Below are 20,543 nucleotides of genomic sequence, written 5' to 3'. Positions count from 1 at the left end.
TTTTTTTTCAAGACAGGGTTTCTCTGTGTAGCCCTGGCTGTCATAGAACTCACTCTGTAGACCAGGCTGGCCTCAAACTCAGAAATCTGCCTGCTCCTGCCTCCCAAGTGCTGGGATTAAAGGTGTGCCCACCACTGCTGAGCTTCAGAATCAGCCTTTTCTGATGCTAATGGATTTGCCCATTGAAATCGTGAATATGTGTTTATAGTATGATGCACAGATTTCAGTTTACCCAACTCTGTAAAGTGGAAGATGTCCATTTGCCAAATGTCATTTCTTTGGGTACCCTTAGGATTAGTTCCTGTAGGCAATGGAGTTTGCTTATATAATGAGCAAGTAGGACATTGCCTCACACTTTCCTTGGCTTGTTGCCAGTGATAGAGAATCCTTTCTTTAAACCTTTGCTATTAACATGGTGTTTTTTTATGGAATTCTGAAGCCTCTAGTACACTTCCTATAAATAGCTGGTCAATTTCATTATTACCTTGCGCCACAGGGCCTGGCAGACCTGTATGGGATCTTATGTGTTATATATAGTGAATAACTCCTATTTCTGATCATTTGTTGTAGTTGAATAAATAGTGAAGTCAATTCAGAATCATCCTGAATTAGTTCAGCAGTCTCTATATGTAAAACAACCCTTTCTGAATATTGAGAGACAGTTACTATATTAAGAGACTCTTGAAAATCTGACAGCACCATGATTATTGCATATAATTCAGATTTTTGAACTGACTTATAGGGACTCTCAGCCACCTTACTCACATCTTCTGATTTATATCCTGCCTTTCCTGATTTACTGGCATCAATGTAAAATGTAGGGGCTCCAGATATTGGAGTTCCCTTCATTATACAAGGGAGAATCCAATTAGTTCTTTTTATGAATTAAAGCTGCTGGCTTTTAGGGTATCTGTTGTTAATCTTTCCCAAGAAGTTACTGCATGCTGTGCCCATAATGAGGCAATTTCTGTGTTAGTAAAAGGTACCACAGTTTAGCCGGATCCATTCTGACTAATGCCGAAGTCTCATTTTTCCTTTTACTATCAATTCAGAGACCTTCTCAATGTAGGTTTTTAGTTTCTTACTCTGTTTATGTGCTAAAAATATCCATTCTAAGATATAATTTTCCCTCTGCATAAGAATTCATGTAGGGGAATGAGTAGAAGGTAAGATGACTAAGATGCAGGCCATCTTTGGATTGATCAATCAATCTAGATGTGTATGCCGCAATTTCCTTTCTACCAAAGTTAATACCTTCTCAGCCTCAGCTGATAGTTTCCTTGGGCTTTTTAAATCTTTATCACCTTGTAAGGTTTGAAATAAATTACTTAGTTCTTGAGTGGCCAAGCCAATCACAGGCCACAGCCAGTTGATATCTCCTAGTAGCTTCTGAAAATCATTAAGAATGCTTAATTGATTTCTGCTGATTTGCACCTTTTGTGGTCTAACCCTTTGCAGATTTATTTTATACCCTAGATATAAAATAGAATCCCCTATTTGTATTTTTTTCAGGGGTAATTTGCAATCCTCAGCAAGGCAAGGCTTTTTTTCTACTTCATCAAATATTCTTTCCATGATATTTATATTTGGATCAGACAATAGGATGTCATCCATATAATGATAAATAATAGATTGGGTAAATTGTTTGCGAATCATCTCCAGTGGCTGTTGTACAAAATATTGACACATGGTAGGGGTATTTAACATTCCTTGTGGCAAGATTTTCCAATGATATCTTTTTATTGGATGACCTCTATTGAAGGTAGGTACTGAGAAAAAAACCCTTTACTTAACACATTCATGTGGAGGAATGGTGGAAAAACATTCTTTCAGCTCAATCACTATGATAGGCCATTCATTAGGCATCAAGGAAGGCAATGGGATCCCAGGCTGCAGGGAACCCATTGTCTGAATAATCTTATTACTTGCTCTGAGATCTGTCAATATCCCCCATTTGCCATATATATATATATATATATATATATATAATGACAAATTCTGGAAAATTCCAAGGGCTGGTAAGACTCCTCTATAATCTGAGCTTTTGGCTGTTCCTGGACTAATACCTATAGTTTTTCTTCTGTCATGGACCATTGTTCAATCCAAATGGGTTGGTCAGTCAACCACCTCAGTGGTATGACTGTTGGTGTCTTGCCAGCAGTGGCTTCTTGGAGTACAGCAAAATTGGTAGCTTCTGCTATATCTTGTTTATAGACTGCTTGGACAGTCTGTAACTGCCTTTGATAATGTTCCCTAACTAATTTAAATTTTTAATTAGGAGCCTGACAGGTTTCTTGGCTAGACACTGAAACTAAGTTATTAATTTGGGTTTTCCACTGCTGTAATAGATCTCTTCCCCATAAGTTAATGGCTATATCAGCCATGTATAGCCTCAATTTTCCTACCTGACCTTCTGGTCCTATACATTTAAGCCATCTGGTGCTTTCCTTTATTTGGGATAAAGTTCCAATTCTTGAAATTGGATGTATACTTCTTGAAGTGCCCAACTCGCAGGCCAAGATTTTGGAGAGAGAATGGTGACATCTGCTCCGGTGTCAACCATTCCTTCAATCTCAACATTGTTTACTCATAGTCTTAGCTTTGGCCGTTGATCCTCTATACAATTTTGCCAAAATCTTCGTTTTTGGCTCCCTTCGAGGATTTTTGAATGGTCTATAGAACTTGCTTCAGCCTTGTCTGGTCTCAGAACATCTGTTTTTGAAGCAGTGTTTAATTGTCCTGAGTAAGAGAACTCTGCCTGCCTGGCATTGGGGCCTTTGAGAGGTTCCCCTGGGAGTTTTTTGGCAGGGTGTTGCCCCATTTGTCTGTTGTTGCTCTACATTCCCTAGTCAAATGTCAGCCTTTGGTACATCTTTGACATAATCCAGAAGGCATAGGCCCCCTTTTGGTATTACTTTGGTTTTTCCTGCAGTTATTTCTGAGATTACCCTGCTTACCACAGTTAAAACATTTGAAATCTTGGTTCATCTCCTATTACAGTCATCAGGCGAGCAAGGTCCAACATCAGCTGTTGATTCTGACCTTGCCCTCAGTCTGATTACTTCTTTGCATTCAGCATTCGAATTTTCAAAGGGTAACGACTCAATTATTGCCTTTCTTGCTGCTGAATCTGGTAACACTCCTTCCACAGCTGAGGTTAGCCTTTGTAAAAAGTCAGGGAAGGATTCTTTTGGACCTTGTATGACTTGAGTAAATGGTTCAAGTCTTTTCTCTGATTCTGCGACTTTGTCCCAGGCCTTTAAGGCTGACAATGGACACAATGCCAGTTTCTTCATCATATAGAGCCTGCACCTTTACCTCAGCAAAGCGACCTTCACCAAGCATATGGTCTGTGGAAATCTCTCTACCCCTGGTTCTATTTTGTTGAGCTATCTTCCTCGACTCATCTCTCCACCATGAGGACCATTGTAAATTTGCAGCAGGTTCTAAGTATTGCTCCTGCCATATCTTTCCAGTCTTGGGGGAGGGGGGGGGTTATTCTATTTTTAATAGCCCACAAAGTCAGGATTTGTTTTACAAATGGTGAATGGATTCCAAAATTAATGACACTTTAAATTTTCTCAGGTCTAACACATCCACAGGTTGCCATTCAAATTCCTGATAACCCTGTGGATGATCATCGTCTGGAGGTCTTTGTTGTATATTAACCGGATAGACTAAACTTTGCTTTCTAATAACCTTTGGTTGGCTTTCTCTAATTTTATCTTCTGTCTCTACCTGAGTATTTTCCTTAATTGAAAATTTAAATTCCTTCCTTAAGGTCTGTGTTGACACCTCATGTCCCTTCTTTTGTCACTCTTCCTGTTCCTTGAGTTCACTGTCCAAGGTTCTGCCTCCACATTTTGATTTTTTTCTTTATATTGCATTTCTGATAATCTGCTGTTCATTTTATTTTGATTGTTTACTTTTAAAAGGTTATTCTCCAAGTCTTGCTTCCAGTCCTCATTATTTCCTCTCTTCTGCTCAGTCTGATCTGTGAGCTACTGCATCCTTTGTTCTAGCATCTTTTCTAGCTCCTGTCTTCTACCTTTATTTTCATCTTTCTGTCTCTTATTCTGATCAATAATTTCCCATGTCTTCAATTCTAGTGTTTCCTCTATGCCACGTTGCCAAATCTTACATTTTCTTTCTGTTGTTGATGTGGTCTATAATTTTCTCTATCTTCTGTTCTAAGCCCTGCTTCTATAATCTTAGCTTCTCTTTATATTGTAATTCTAATATTGCAGCATCTGCCTTATTTTGATTTGCTAATTTTAGTGAATTATCCTCTAGACTTCACTTTAAATTTTTATCTCTATCTCCTTGCTGTTCAGTCTATCTGTGAACTGTGGAATTCTTGTTTCTAGTATTTGCTCCAGCTCCTGTCTCCAACCTTCATTCTCCTCTTTCTGTTGCTTATTTTAACCAATAAACTCCTGAACCTATAGTTCTAATGTTTCCTCTAGGCCATGTTGCTAAGTCTTAGGCTTATCTCTTCCAGCTCCTGTCTCCAACCTTCATTCTCCTCTTTCTGTTGATTATTTTGACCTATTAAATCCCTATCCTTTAGTTCTAGTGTTACTTGTAATCTGTTTTCTATTTTTTTGTTTGTTTTTTCGAGACAGGGTTTCTCTGTGTAGTCCTGGCTGTCCTGGAACTCACTCTGTAGACCAGGCTGACCTCGAACTCAGAAATCCGCCTGCCTCTGCCTCCCGAGTGCTGGGATTAAAGGCGTGTGCCACCATGCCCAGTGTAATCTGTTTTCTAAGGCAAGGAGTTTTTTTTATCTAGGGCCCTGTCTTTTGAGAAGATAGAGTAAATCAAGAGAATAAATATTGCAGTACTGGTAAATGATAAGGTGTCTATTTCCTTTAAATCCATCCCTGTCTAACCATTTAAAATACCATTACATAAAGCCCAAGAGATATTTTTTTGTGTATCTCATCTTTCAGTATCAAAAGGTTATATATTTCTCTTTATATCAATGTCTTACCCGATCCCGAGCCCTTTGTATCTTTGTCTCCCTCTGGTGTTTGATTCAGAACAGTGCAGTCTCTCTCTGATTCTTTTATTCACAGGGTGGGGCTGAGTGTAGAAAGACCCTCATCATCTGCGCCCCTATTTGGGTTGCAGCTGGCAGCAGCGTGTGCTTGTGTGCTGGTCTCAGGTAACCTGCAGTACAAGCAAGCAGTCTGTAGATCCAGTCCGGCTGTCAGTTTCCTGTGTAAAAATGGGGTTTTGGGGGTGGGGGAGGAATATGAGGAAGTGAACACAGAAAGACACTCTTGGGTGTAGATGCCCAGATCAGTTCACTGTGTCTGCCAGAAAACTACCTTGCAGGCAGTTGTGTTCCAGGGTCACCTGTTGTCCCTCTCTACAGTTCTTACATGGTGCTGCTCAAGCCCAGTTCCAGACTGGGGTGCTGCCCCTGGCCATAGCTCTCTGCCTGGGGGATTGGGGGAGGGATCTTCTCTGTCTTTCTCTGTGGGCCCCTCAGACCCAGTCAGCTTACAATCCACACTGCTGCAACCTAGATCTCTGCCCGAGCCATATTGGGGCATGGGGAGATTGGAGGGCAGTGTTGAGTTCTAATCAATATGCTGTTGTAGTAAATCTCCAACTCAAATAAGCCCATGCAAAGAAAACACAACTCAATATGAATACAAGCTTCGTGCCTAGATTGGCTGATCTGCCGCTACACTGCTATAACCCCCAGCTATGGGACCCCTTATCACTTGCAGTTTCTCCAGGCCACATGCTTCTGTTTTCCTTCTACCTCCTCTATCCATCCTCACTCCCCTGCCCCCTTCTCCCTAAAACTTTTCAGCTCCACCTTCCCTTCTCTGCCCAATCACTGACTCTAGCCTTTATTTTACAAGTTAAAGTGTGGAGAAGGTTCACAAGAAGTCACCTGAGTATGTGATTCACTCCTTGTCCTAGGCAGCCCCTCCTGGGAAAGCAGAAGTAGCATCAAATAACAAATAGCACCAGGGCAATCCACAACAGCCTGTAAATACAGTAAGCACACATTCTATGGACTGCATGCATAAATTTACAGGAAATACAAAAGCATGCATAGAGGCAAATTGGGACAACTTGTCTTTTGGATAATGATTATCAGTTTTGCCTGAAAAATTTGCACATGCAATAGGCCAAATATCAGTATTCTGCAGTAATCAATTTAATTGCTGTTTGAATAAGGAATATTTCATCAGGTTCTTTCCCAAAATACTTTTGTGATTCTGTCCTACAATTTTGTATTAACATAGCAACAGCTTCGTAATAGGGTATTAAAAGAGCAAAGGCTTATAGTAAAACTCCTTTAGAGGATCAGCTAAAAATGCCATCCATATAATGAATACTATACACTGACAGATTCATAGTCCTAACTTCTTGAGCATCGACACGTTTTTACATAATGTAGGGCCATTAGCCATTCCTTAGGCAAAACTTTCCAATGATACTGCTTCATGGGCTCTCCAAAATTACAAGCAGGCACACTGAATGCAGACCTCCCACAGTCCACCAGGATGCAGAGGAACAGTATAAAAACAATCCTCCAAATCCATAAGAATTCTATGTGTGTTCCTGGAATGGCAGTTGGCATAGGCAAGCCAGGGTGTGATGCTCCCACAAGTTCCATAGTTTCATTAACCTTTCAGAAACCCAGCAACAGTCTCCACCTGCCTGGTCTCTCTTCCTAATTACAAATATGTGTGAGTTAAAATCCTGAGCCTGTGATCAAACTGCAGCTAATGTAACGCTGGCAGTTCAACCACAATCTTTGAGTTTCTCTTGCAACACCACAGCACAACCACAACTTTGGGGAAAGCAAAACTCAATCTCTAACAATCCAGTCTCTCCAAAATCAGCACCAAGTGCTTCAACTCCCATGCTACAAAATTTGGCTGCCAGTTCCTGCACATGAAGGCACAACGGTGCAGCCTCCAATATCTCAAAAGAAACACTTCCCTGATTATCTTTTATAAGTCTAGTTTCTAGGATAAGAATTAGATAAAATGCTGTCCTAATTTAGAGCTATCTTTAGAGACCTGTTTCCCTGGGTAATCTCATGCCATGTGTTGTTCTGAATGGCAACAGTGTTACCAATGTTACAAATTTTTAATCATACGCAATAACTTATAAGCCAGTAATCTATAACCAAGACATGCAGAACATATTTATACATTTAAACCCAGTTAGAAACCAAAATGAAATAGCTGCACATATTTACTTATTTAGACCAAACAAAATTCTTACTTTTTCTAGCAAGGGAGGGGCACCTTGTCACCTGCTAAACCCAATAATCACAATCATAGAGATTTTTCTAGGAAAAATTGCCATCAGCTCCCTTACCATAGAAGCCAAAAAGCCACTGGCCCCTTTTAAGAGCAGCTTATGCAGACAGCTTCTGGCAAAGCTTCTCCAGCTGAGTTTGACTCCCAGCTATAGATGCAGGGCGCCAAAGGCCAATTGAGACTGAGTTTTGAGTTAAAACTAAATCGAGTTGAATGACCAGCAGATAAAGTTTTAACCAGTTTTTCTCTTGATCATGAAACACAGAGCAACAAACAACAAAACAAAAACACAGACTTAACATAAAATAGTTTTGACGGACATGGACAGATTGGCGCACCAAGGACTGACAATAGAGAAGGAAGACTACTAGATTCTGCCCCACCAAAGGAACCCAGATATCCTATTTAAGGGACCCAGAACCAGAACCATTCCTCCAGTAGGAGCCAGAGAGGAGGCAGGATGTCTCCCAACGTCCTCCTGTCCCTAGGGGAGCTCTGGAACAGCTTATATTTTCCTTTTCTTTGGCCAAAGCATCCCCGGATATGTGGGGAGGATTGCTTTTTTCAAACCCATTCTCTTTCTCATGTCTAGTGTGTAAACCACTTCTAATCAGGGTCCAAACACTTATCTATGAGAATTATCTTTGCTTCTCTAGATTTTAGCTTAACTCTAAACACATACATACACAGAAAGCACTTACCATTACTTTGTCCCTTTTTGCAAGGTTTATTCACTGTTGGCCCAGATCTTCTTTCCTTTGCAAGCTTCCTCCCGCAGTGTCCTTCACTGTACTCTGCTTACTGGAGCCATCAGGCCAAGCCAGTTCAGTCAGTCAACAGGTTCTCCAGGGCAAGAGCAAGGATTAAAAAGAAAAAAGACAATTAGACCACACTGTAGCTTGACCCCAACCAGTTCTGAGGCTGAAGGGGGTTATTTTTTTCCAGTTTGCTTTTATACCACTTAAGTACATGCAAAATGATGAGATCAGTTCTGTGTTGAGGAACAAGCAAGGGAATAAACAAAATCGTGTAAACACCTTTCTAGGGGCTACCCTGATGACCAAGACAAAAGGACTGCCGCATGTGCTTCAGCTGAGCCTGCTGAGCTCTGCACTAACTCAAATGTAGATGTTCTCAATCTGGGCTGTTTCCTGAGGCCAGGCCCAAAGTCAGACTCCCGCCTTGAGTTTGCTTCTTTTGTCCTGGCCTGATGTCAAATTCCCGCCAAGTGTCTAGAAACGGCCCCCCAAAAGTTCCCCACCACTCAATATGATGTTTTCTAATTCTGTCCAATTGCCCGCAAATTTCCTGATTGTCTTTTTATTATTGAATAGTCTTTTACAATGTAAATGGACTGTGTTTCCGTTTTGCACTCACCAGTTTAAGGACATTTAGCTGATTGTGAATGGGGCATCAGTGGACATGGCTGAAGAGGGATCTGTGGAGTAGGAGTCTTTTGGGCATATGTCAAAGTAGTGCTCTAAGTGGGCCGTTTGGCAGATTTGTTATTAACTTTTTGGGAATTCACACTGATTTCCAGAGTGCCTGGACCATTCCCTCCAACAATAAATGAGTGATTTCCCCCCATATACACCCTCCAGCATCTGTTTGCTGATTTGTCAATTGTCGATCTTTGCCATCCTGACTGGGGTAAGGTGAAACCTTAGGGTTGTGCATTTCCCTAATGCAAGTGATATGTTTTAAGATGTTTCTTAGTCATTTTTTTTTCTTCTTTTGAGAACTTTCTGTTCAGATCCCATGCCTATTTTTTGAATGAGTCATTTGTTTCTTTTTTTAAACCTTTGGGTTTTTTTTTTTTGAGTTCTTTATATATTTTGAATATTAATTCTCTGTAGATGCATAGTTGTCAACGATTCTTTCCCAATCTGTAGGCTTGCTCTTTAACAATTTATTTCTTGTGCAGAAACTTTCTAGTTTAATAAAGTCCCATTTTTCAATACTTACCTTAATTCTTGGTCAAATGATGTCTGTTCAGAGAGTTCTTTCTTACATCTGTTGGGCACAATTTACATGGTTTGCCTGAGTGTAGAAATATATTTCTTTAGCAGCTTAATGGAGAACAGGTTTTTAGAATATTTCCTTAACATCTAAAAACTAGTTCTTAGATTCATTGATTCTTTTCTTTGTATTTTTTTTCTATTTCATGGTTACACTTTGACTTATTTCTTATTATTTCTTGCTGCCAACAGAGTTTAGATATGGTTTGTTCTTGGTTTTCCTTTTTTTTTTTTCCTTTCCTGAGTCAGGGTTTCTCTGTGTGTGTTTCTCTGTGGCTATCTTGGAACTCACTCTGTAGACCCTTCTGGCCTCAAATTCAGATCCACCTGCTGCCTTAGTGCTGGAATTAGATGTGTTTGTTACCATTGTCTGGCACTTTTTCCAAAAATTTTTGAGTTGTAAAATTACATTATGTATTTGTGCTTTTTTTGATTTTAATGTAGGTACTTGGGAGCACTAAATTTCCTTCAAAGGACTGCTTTTAGTACGGTCAGGTTTTATGTGTCAGTTTGACACAAGCTGAAGTTATCACAGAGAAAGGAGCTTCAGTTGAGGGAATGCCTCCATTAGACTCAGCTGTGAGGCATTTTCTCAACTAGTGATCAAGGGGGGAGTGCCCACTGTGGGTGGTGCCATCCCTGGGCTGTTAGTCTTGGGTTCTATAAGAAAACAAGCTGAAGCCGGGTGTGGCAGCCCACGCCTTTAATCCGAGCACTTGGGAGGCAGAGGCAGTCGGATTTCTGAGTTCGAGGCCAGCCAAGGCTACACAGAAAAACCCTGTCTTGAAAAATCAAAAACCAAAAAAAAGAAAAGAAAAAAAGAAAAGAAAAGAAAACAGGCTGAGCAAGCCAGGGGAAGCAAGCCAGTGGGTAACTCTCCATGGCCTTTGCATCAGCTCCTGCTTCTTACCCTGTGTGAGTTCCAGTCCTGCCTGAACCACAAAGCCTTTCCTCTCCAACTTGCTTCTTTTTATTTATTTATTTTTAAATTGGATATTTTCTTTATCTACATTTCAAATGTTATCCCCTTTCCAGGTCTCCCCTCTGAAAACCCCCTAGCCCTTCCCCCAAACCCCTGCCTCTATGAGGGTGATCCCCTACCCACCCACCCACTCCTGCCTTTCAGCCCTAGCATTTCCATACACTAGGACATCAAAGCCCCTCAGGCCCAAGGGCTGCTCCTCCCACTGATGTCCAACAAGGCCATCCTCTGCTACATGTGCAGCCGGAGCCCTGGGTCCCTCCATGGGTCCCTCTTGGGGGAGGTCTGGCTGGTTGAAACTGTTGCTTCTTAGCCATGATGTTTGTGCAGGAATAGAAACCCTGACCAAGACAAATTGGTACCAGCATAGTGGGATATCCCTGTGACAACCTGACCATGTTTTGGGGGAGGACTGTGGAAGGACTTTGGAACTTGGGGCTAGAAGAGCCATTGGGATGTTAAGAGCTCTGTGGGATGTTCTGTAGGAGCTTGGAAGATAATGTTGAGAACAGTGCAGAAGATGGAGGCCTGGCTTGTGAAATTTCAGAGGGAAGGTTAAAGATTCTCATTAGGGCCATTGCTGCTTTGATTGTGAAGAGTCTGTTGTGGTTTTGGTTAGCTGCTGGGGCTGAAGAATCAGCTATGATTAACAAGATAACAGAACTACTAAAGTGAAACCTTTGCATTACTGGGACTATTGATGCTGGTTAGCTGGAACTAAGGAATCAGTGGTGATTAAGAAGAGACCAGCATCACCGAGGTGAAATCTCCTGGGAAGTGTTTTCTGAGAGCACAAAGAGGCTGTGTTCCAGAGATAGCCAAGACTCTACCTCATGCTGTGGCTGGATTTGGTAATGTGTAAGACTCCCAGGTGGTACTAGTTTTGAAGGCATGAAGGCATCATGAAGAACAGCTGAGGCTTGACGCTTCGAGGCCATGGATGGCCACAGGTGAAGGTGAAGATGCAGCCTCAGTTGCAATTGACACATGTCCTTGGTATACATACTATGATACATGTGTTGGCTAGTCTTATGTTGACTTGACACACAAACTAGAGGTGTCTGAAAGAAGGGAACCTTAATTGAGATAATGCCTCCCTAAGATTCAGCTGTAAGGCATCCTCTTAATTAGTTATTGATGGTTGAGGGCCAGCCCATTGTAGATGGTTCCCTCCTTGGGCTGGTGGTCCTGGATTCTATTAAGAAAGCAGGCTGAGCAAGCCACGTGAAGCAACCAGTAAGTAGCATCCCCCCGTGATCTCTGTATCAGCTCCTGTATCCAGGATCCTACCTTTGGAGTTCCTGTCCTGACTTCTTTTGGTGAAGAACAGCAATTTGGAAGTATAAGCTAAATAAACCCTTTCCTCCCCAAAGGGGTAGGGGGAAAGTTTTTGGTTATGGTGTTTGTTGCAGCAGTAGAAACACCAAGACAATATACTATGGGGATTTTCTTTTCTGGTCTTGTCTAGTTGATATTCTATATGCCCACATTTTCCTAAGTTCCTTTATTGTGTTTTTAAGTTTTTTTCCATATTTTTTGATTATTTGGTCTAAATTCTCTACTATATCTTCAAAACCTAATATTCTATCTTTTGCATTTTACTTGACAGGCTTTCTCTTGAGTCTTCTAGTTGGTTTACTGGGCTTTTCAGATCCACCCTCCTTTCATCAGAGTCCTAGTGATTCTATCTCTTTATTGAATTCTCTTCTCAAGTCCTGGATTTTCTTCATAATTTCCATCAACTTTATGTTTATGTTCTCTTGGTATCACTCAAGTGCTGGTTCTTCTCAAGTTAGTTCTCCTTAATTTCATTGAGTTGTTCCTTCCTGTCTTAAAGTGTTTAAATTATTTGAAGTTTTTGATATTCTTTTAAATTCTGTGTCTTGGGGTTTGCCTTGGCAGACATTTGTACAGCACTGGTATGTTTTGGAGAGGAAATACTGGCTTGATTTTTTTTTTTCATATTGTTTGAATTTTTGCAATAAGATCTGGGCATATGGATTTCCTATCTTAGTTTTATGTCTAGTGTGGACAGAGCATGTTGGGACACAAGAAAGGATGTATAGGCGGGTTAGCCCTAGAGGTAAGAAATGCCTTAGGTAGAAGGAAGTCAGGTAGGTACAGTGGACTGGACTGGTGCACAGATGATGTGTTGTAGTCCAAGCCTGGAGTGTGAGGTAGCCGTGGCTAGGTGGAGAGGTTAGATAGCCTGTGGGAGGAGGGGATTATAGGTTGGGAATAAACAGGACAGGTCTTAGCAGAATCCTAGAGGTTGGTAGAGGCGCTCACAGGGGTGCCTATGTCAAGACGAACTTGACAATGGGACCCAGGTGGGTTGGGTGTGGGGAGGGTATGTGGAAGGGTATGTACAGTTTTCTATTTCTTTTTCTTCCTTCTTTTCTTCCTTTTTTTAAAGGTAGTTCTCAAATAACTAGGCTGCCTTCAAATTCACTATGTAACCAAGGATGACTTTGAATTCTAAATGCTCCTTCCCAAGTATTAGGATTACAGGCATGTGCCACCATACCTAGCCAGTAGCTGTTTTTCTTGTTGCTTTTGTGTGTATTGTGTATGTGTGCATGTATGTGAGGTGTGCATATACTCGTGTGTGTGTGTGTGTGTGTGTGTGTATACACATACATTGCATGTCTTCCTCTGTCCTTCATCTGTTTTTTGAAGCATAGCCCCTCAGTGAATCTGGAGTTTGCTGGCCAGCAGTTCCTCTCTGTGTGCCTTCCTTATGCCCCTAAACCCCGGGTTACAGACACCTACTATCTCACCTGCTCTTCCAGCCAGCTTTTATGTAGGTGCTGGGATCTCATCTTGGGTCCACGTGCTTAAACAGGAAATACTTAACACACAACACACTGAGCCATTGTTCCCAGCCCCAGCAACTGGTTTTCTTTTCCTTTCCTTTCCCTTTCTTCCTTCCTTCCTCTCTTTCTGCCTTCCTCCTCCTTGTCCCTTCTTTCTTCTTTCTTCTTCTTCTTTCTCCTCCTCCCTTCTCCTCTCTATCTCCTTCCTCTCCCTCCACCCCTCCCCTTTCCTTTCTGTTTCTTGAGACAGGGCTTCTCTGTGTAGCCCTGTCTGTCTGAGAGCTCTCTCTGTTGAAAACTGGCCTTAAACTCAAGAGATACACCTGCCTCTGCCTCTTGAGTGCTGGGGTTAAAGGTTTCTGCAATACCACCTACCAACACAGCTATTTTTCTTAAATGTGATTTTAAATTTACAGAAAAGTTAAAAAAAGAATAATATAAAAAATTTTATTTAGTTAGTTTTATATCTAGAACCATGTTTTAGTTAGGGTTTTATTGTTGTGAAGAGATGTCATGACCATGGCAACTCTTATAAAGGAAAACATTTAATTGGGACTAGCTTAAAGTTTAGAGGTTTAGTCCATTATGGGGAGAGGCATGATGACATACAGGCAGACATAGTGCTGGAGAAAGCTCAGAGTTCTACATCTGGATTGTCAAGCAGCAGGAAGAAAAAATGAGCCACTGGACCTGGCTTGAGCTTCTGACACATCTATACCCCTACTTCCTCCAACAAGGCCATACCTCCAACAGTGCTGCTCTAAGCCTGCAGGGGCCATGTTCATTCAAACCCCCAAAACCCCTATCACTGAGACCTTAATTTTCTTATAACTTGAACACTGAAGTGTTAGGGTTATTTCTAAATTTATTTTTTAGGTTTTATTATTCATAGGAAAATCCAAAATCATTCAGTATATTCTTTTGGGAAACAACTGTAGGATTGAAAAAATACATAAATACTGAAGCAGTATTTATATGTTTTATATACACATGCATGTATTGTGAGTTAAGGCCAACCTGTGTTGCAAAAATAGAAAACAAAGAACATCTCTCATAATGTACCATGTTGTGTTACAGACTCTATTCTTCATCAGTTATTTATTGTCCGATTCCTTGGTTCTATGGAGGTAAAGTCAGATGACCATCCAGATGTTGTCTATGAAACAATGCGCCAGATCTTAGCTGCTCGGGCCATCCACAACATCTTTCGTATGACAGAATCACATTTATTAGTCACTTGTGACTGTTTGAAGTAAGTAGTAACCCTCTCTAAACAAACTTAAGTAATTTTTTAGTTTTGCCTAATTAAAAATTTTTTCAAAATTTTAATTATAGGTTAATTGATCCGCAGACCCAAGTTACAAGGCTCACAGTGAGTTCTATGTGATTAAGCTTTAAGTATCATTTGTTCATATATACATTTTATAGTTTGATAATAACCTGGTCCTATGTGTCCTGGTATGACAGTATCAATAAGACTGTTCCTTAGGTTGTAGTTATGTGTGCAGCCAGCTCCAGAAAGCTACTGAGCACTTGTAAAGAGTCAGCGTGTCTGGTGATAGTTTCTATCCCTGGAGAATCTATGCACCAAAGAAATTAGCAGAAGTAATCAAAACACGAACATAATTGTGTTTATTTTATAATTCTGTATTTCTTTGTAGGTACAATTGTATGACTTAATCATTTTTGAGTAGGTCATTTTTTTGTAGTTAAATATATATTGGTAAATATGTTGAAAAATAACTCAGTATTTAATAACCTTTTTTTGGAACATCCCAAACATGGCATTATTTGTACCTAGATTATTATTCTATTGAAAATGTGTCTTTAAAATTCTTACGTGTGATATTTTAGAATTTGTCATGAGAGTTTATCATCTGAATGTTGCTGGACTGATTTGGGAGATCTCATATTTATTTATGGTGTTTTTTTTGGCAGTTTCCATTGCCGTGTGTAGTTCTATATGCTACGCACCAGGAAAATAAACGACTTTTTGGATTTGTTCTCCGGACATCAGGCGGAAGAAGTGAGAGTAATTTGTCATCAGTCTGCTATATATTTGAATCAAACAATGAGGGAGAAAAGGTACCTGGTTTTCAAAATGTTCATTTTATAAAATACTCATCAGAGTCCATTTTAACCTTAAATTTCTGGGAAAAGCTCTCCGATTACGCCTAGTCCTGTTGAGCTGCTTGATGAGAGTGTGCTTCTCTGGCTTCTCTGGGGAGAGCTGACTGATGGTGCGGCCTGTCAGGTTCTGTGGATTATTGATAGCTGGTTCAGTCTTGAATCATTAACTTATCTTCGGGATGGAGTATATTCCTACAGCCATTTTTAGGTGTCAGTAATTCATACCAGTATCATTACCTAACTCCTTTATTCTCTACATGACTTACTATTTCAGTAATGGTGTTTTTTTAAGTTTTTGTGTTTTTGCTAACTTCATAAATGAATACTATATTAGCATCATTTCCTCTCCTCTCTCCCTTTCCAACTTCTCCTATGTCTGTCCTTCTTCAAATTCATAACTTTATTATTATTATTGATGTGTGTGTAAAACTTACCTGGTCCATTTAGTGTTGTTCTTATGTTCATATGTTTAGGTCTGACCATTAGCATTGGATAACCTATTGAGGCTTGTCTCTGGACAAAACAGTCTTTTTCCTGTAGCTCTTCTTCATCCATGGGTTGGGCCTTGTGAGATTTCCATTGGCATGTCAGTTATCAATTTTTAGGTCTTGTTTTGGCAATCATACTGTTGTAATTTCATAGCTACAGTGTTCTTACGTCTAGAAGACACTGTCTACAGCAGCAGGTGTTGTGGTTTTCTGGCTTACAACCTTTTCAACTCTTTCTCTTTCCTTAAAACCACTCACAAATCTTTATTCACTAATGGGTTATACTTTCCCTTTCCCAGCTGTTCCTTCCATTGAGGGTTCTAATGAGCTTAGCATCCTCTGTCAGAGGAAGGTCCTGGTGGCTAGGGTACCTAGTTTGTAGTAGGACCTCCTCCTTCTAGGGGTTGATGGTCTTTGTTGTCGGGAACAAAGTGGGGAGGGACACTGGCCATCAGCACTCAAACCTCCATGATGTTCCCAGTTGGAGATGTAGGTAGTAGGGACTGGGTGTATCCCCACCCCCCACCCCCAGCCTCAGCCTCAGCCTCAGCCTCAGCATCCTTGAGGGCCTCAGGATTAAGGCTTCCAGGATAGCACCAGAGAAGCAACTCTGGGAGAGGCTCCTGAGGGTGGTAGGGCTTGAGGGAAAGCCATGGGGGTGAAGGAGATTGCAGTAGGGAGGGGTGATCATTATGTAGGCTGACTCGGGAGATGTGGGTAGCTATGTTAAGTGCCCTTAGGCATTGCTTGTGCAAGGGTTCCCTGGGGTCCAGGCTCAGAGTCACCCAAGTCTTAGCCTGTGGGTTATTATGTTGCAGGACCATTGTGGTTTGGGGTCCTGCAGAAAGAGGGTCAACTCTCTTTTATATGATTTTCCCTTAGCCTTTAATGTGTAGGGATTGTGCTGTAGATATATCAGTTGTATCACTTGGGCCTGGGCATGCTACAGTTACTTGTCTGCATTTTGACCAGTAGCTTTATGGTGATCTGATATAATGGGAAGTAGCATGGACACATGGAAAGAAAAGCCAGCAGTACAAGGTCATCAATTCTGAAGGAACATGCTGAGATTCTTTGGGGTTGAAATAATTAAATTAATTCTTATTTGAAGCAGTATGTTATATTATTATGAAACTAGTTCTGTCATCCATTTGGGTATTTGAAATTTTTAGTGTAGTATAAAACTATCTAGTTTAATATAAAGGTTTAACTTTTTTTTCCTTTTAGATTTGTGATTCTGTTGGACTGGCAAAACAGATAGCTTTGCATGCTGAACTGGTAAGAATCAGAGCCACTTAATTTCCAAGGCTGTCTAAGCTAAAGCAGTGTAATAAAAGCTCTTTCATACTAGCAGTAAATAAAGTTATTTGCTAAACAAGATCAATGGTAGGTGCTGTTGCTTGTATAGCATTGGGAATCTGGAGCCAGGCAGTGGTACACACATTTAATCCCAGCACTTGAGAGGCAGAAACAGGTGGATCTCTGAGTTCAAGGCCAGACTGGTCTACAGAGTGAGTTCCAGGACAGCCAGGGATACACAGAGAAACCCTGTCTCTAAGAAAGCAAAGAAGTCCCAACTAAATAAAAAAGAAAAGAATCTGGACTAGTGTGTGTTGTAGAATGAAAACTATTTGTATGCCTAATATAAACGTACAAAGCTCATATTAATTGAAATAATGTAAAATTTAAAGTTACTTCCTATTTAACATATATGTTTTATTTACCCCTCCCCTTTTTAGGATCGTAGGGCATCAGAAAAACAAAAAGAAATAGAGAGAGTAAAAGAGAAACAACAGAAAGAGCTCAGCAAACAGAAACAGATTGAGAAGGTATGTAGTCCCTTACGTGGAATTGATGAAGACTGATTGAACACTGTGACTTTGAGGTTTTAACTTCCAAATGGAAGTCCATTTCTGCTTGTTGATTCATTGCATAGCAAGAAAGAGCTGGCATCTGAATTGTGTGGAAGCTGCTGTGACGTATAACTTGCTCTTAAAGCAACAAACCAGAATTTTCATATACCAAGTAGGGGTCTCTCTGCAAAAATTCTTTTGAGAGATTTTAAGTAGAAAAAGTTGTATTGTTGAAAACCACATTGACTGTGGGAAGGAGAAATAGTTATTTTGGGTATTGGCAAGAGTGTGATATTCATATATGTACACACATACACATGCACATGTACACATACATACCTATAAACATGTGCATGCTCACAGCGTTCAGCACAGGTTGGTTCTGGAAACCTGACTGGGGTGACAGGAAATGAAGAAAGGATGGATCCTGAAGAAAAGACAGACACATTTACAGAAAAGCTGGGATAGGTTCTCTTTCTGATGGAGTAGAGCCAACTACTACTATACAACAACCCCCAGACTCAGGTTTTCTTCTGTACACAGCTGGAGGTGTGGGATAGGTAGTCTCGGTGTCGGTGTCTGTAGAGAACAGTTTCGGGTTAGCGTCATTCCTGTAGTAGGAGGAGGTCAGGGGAAGCTGTGCTTGCTACTTTTTGCATACATTCTGAACATCTGCACACAGACCAGAGGAAGGCTTTGTTACTTCTGTGGGCTTGAGACACTGTAGTCTTTGACAAGGCTGTGCTCATGTCAACTGTGCAGTCACTCAGGCCTTCCTCCATTCTTCTATAACACACTTTTAAAGGAGGTTTTGGTACTAAGGATCAAACCTACGAAAGAGTCATTCAAGGGCTTGGCATCGATGGTAAGAAGAGAGAAGGTAACTGGGGAACATGGATGTGAAGAGAACACAGGAACTGGAAGTGAGCTGGGTACAGGGCTGAGAAGAGAAAATGGCAAAGACAGCACAGAAAGAAGTGCAGCTTAGGAGAGGGGAAGTGACAGTTGATTTAGCAAGATAAACAGGGCAGGAGTAGAGAAGACCTGAAGAGGAGTGTATAGTGAGAGTGGTGTATGAGAGAAGACAATCAGAACTTGGTTATTAGCCACAAAAGGAGGGGGCTTTGTTCTTTCTTAATTATTATTATTTTTTTTTTTGCATTTTGCTTTTTGGGATTATTCAAATGGTGCCAAAATTCATGCTGGTGTTTTCATTTGTTGCATCTAGCCTTTCTTTTCATTAGGTTATCAGAATGAATGCATGTGACAGGATTAGAACAGCTCTCATGTATAGTAGAGCTCCATCGGAAACGGCATAGTATTTTATCTGACTGCTGACAGTTAAATTTAGTTTGTTTCTTTATCTTTCCACCAGGACTTGGAAGAACAGAGTCGGTTGATAGCTGCCTCCAGTAGACCAAACCAGGCTGGTAGTGAGGGCCAGCTTGTTCTTAGCAGTAGCCAATCAGAGGAAAGTGATTTGGGAGAAGAAGGGAAAAAAAGAGAGTCGGAAGCATAAACTTGTTGCTGCTTTTTGAGTTCCCATTTCCCTGGAATGTGGCACAGCGTATCCATGCTGAAGATCATGGAAGAGATAAGCTTTATATTAGTGTGCTTCAGCTTCATTTAAAAAGACTGAACTTGATAACCGGTTATAGCGAACATTTCCCTGTAAAAATAAAATACTATGCATTGTCATCCAACTCTGCTTTCCTACACAAGACCTGCTTCCTTACTTTTCTGTAGTAGATTGCTGAGGAATTACGTGTTCAAGATATTTTCCCTTTAAATTGTGAACATTTTTATCTTGCACTGTAATTGGCTGTCTCCATAAGAAATGATTTATTCTTGGATTCTGATATTCCATTAGGAATGTTTTATTCAGTTCAACTGAATGAGCTTAACATCTTGTATGTGGAGAATTCTACAAGTTTGCAAGTGTTGTAACCATATTGAGTGTGCAATAGAATTTGCACAAAATCACAAGGACGGGGCTGGTGGTGCTGTTGACTTCAGGATGTTGCTCCATTTCTTTGATGTACTAGATCATGGCAGTGGGAGACCTCAAGTGTCTGTTGGTGTTTGTGTGGCCCTTGGTATTTTGTTACCATCTTCTCAATTCTCAGGTTGGGACTTTACTTATTGCTGCAGAACAGGAAAGGTTAGAGAGAAAGACTTCAGAATTTATTGAGATTGTTGTTGTTCAAACATTTTATATTAGAATTGACATGTAAAGGGAGTGTTGTAGACTGATACATTGTATTTTCTGTATTGTGAAATAATTTTTAAATGACAATGAGTGACACTTCAAAAGATGTTCTATAACAATTATGTTTATTGCTTAAATAAAATGTGCAGTTTAGTTTAGAAAACAGTCTTTTGAATTTCAGGCTGATAACCCCAGTATTTTCATAATCCCACATTTTGATAATGTATTGAATTGCAACTTTTTATCCACAAAGGCAAATAACTAATTTGAGTGTAGAATAATTTGCACTAATAATTGTAAATACTTTTACCTTTCAGATGAGTAAAAGATCTGATTCCATGAAAGACTGAAAAGGAATTGAACACCTCATATAGTATAGGACAGAGTTAGTTAGCATGTACCAAGGTTGACATGTCCTTCCAGTCTGTCTTCTGTCAAAACTTTCTTTACTAGGATTTTAAACTGTGTTTACAGATTTTATTTTCATTCGTTCTACATGAAAAGGTATATATGTGTATATATATATATATATATATATATATATATATATATATATATATATACACACACACACACATATGTATACAGGTTAAGTATATTGATTAGTATTTTACATAGTCATACATTTAGAGATTTTCAAGAGGCTGACCACTAATCTCACAAGTAGTTTCTCTGTCCTGAATTAGAAGTTTTAGTTTTCAGCGTACAGCTCTGTTTCACACTCGTGAGTACACTGTTTTCTGTAGGAA

The 20,543-nt window shown here is 40.2% G+C and overlaps 1 protein-coding gene across 1 annotated transcript in view; it reads left to right on the top strand.

Moving 5' to 3' along the window:
* The window catches only part of Appl1 (adaptor protein, phosphotyrosine interacting with PH domain and leucine zipper 1), a 54,269-nt gene extending 34,984 nt beyond the window's left edge, over nt 1–19,285 (top strand). Inside the window, exons 17-22 of the mRNA XM_021181623.1 lie at nt 14,192–14,366; nt 14,450–14,486; nt 15,053–15,199; nt 16,960–17,010; nt 17,472–17,561; nt 18,961–19,285. Coding sequence (XP_021037282.1) covers nt 14,192–14,366; nt 14,450–14,486; nt 15,053–15,199; nt 16,960–17,010; nt 17,472–17,561; nt 18,961–19,104 — 644 coding nt within the window. The 3' untranslated portion in view covers nt 19,105–19,285. The remainder of the gene's footprint in view (nt 1–14,191; nt 14,367–14,449; nt 14,487–15,052; nt 15,200–16,959; nt 17,011–17,471; nt 17,562–18,960) is intronic.
* The last annotated feature ends 1,258 nt before the right edge of the window (nt 19,286–20,543 follow it).

Source organism: Mus caroli, chromosome 14 (assembly GCF_900094665.2).
Source record: "Mus caroli chromosome 14, CAROLI_EIJ_v1.1, whole genome shotgun sequence".
Classification (NCBI taxonomy): domain Eukaryota; kingdom Metazoa; phylum Chordata; class Mammalia; order Rodentia; family Muridae; genus Mus; species Mus caroli.
Note: the sequence above shows the minus strand (reverse complement) of the source record. Positions and strands in the feature narration are given on the sequence as shown.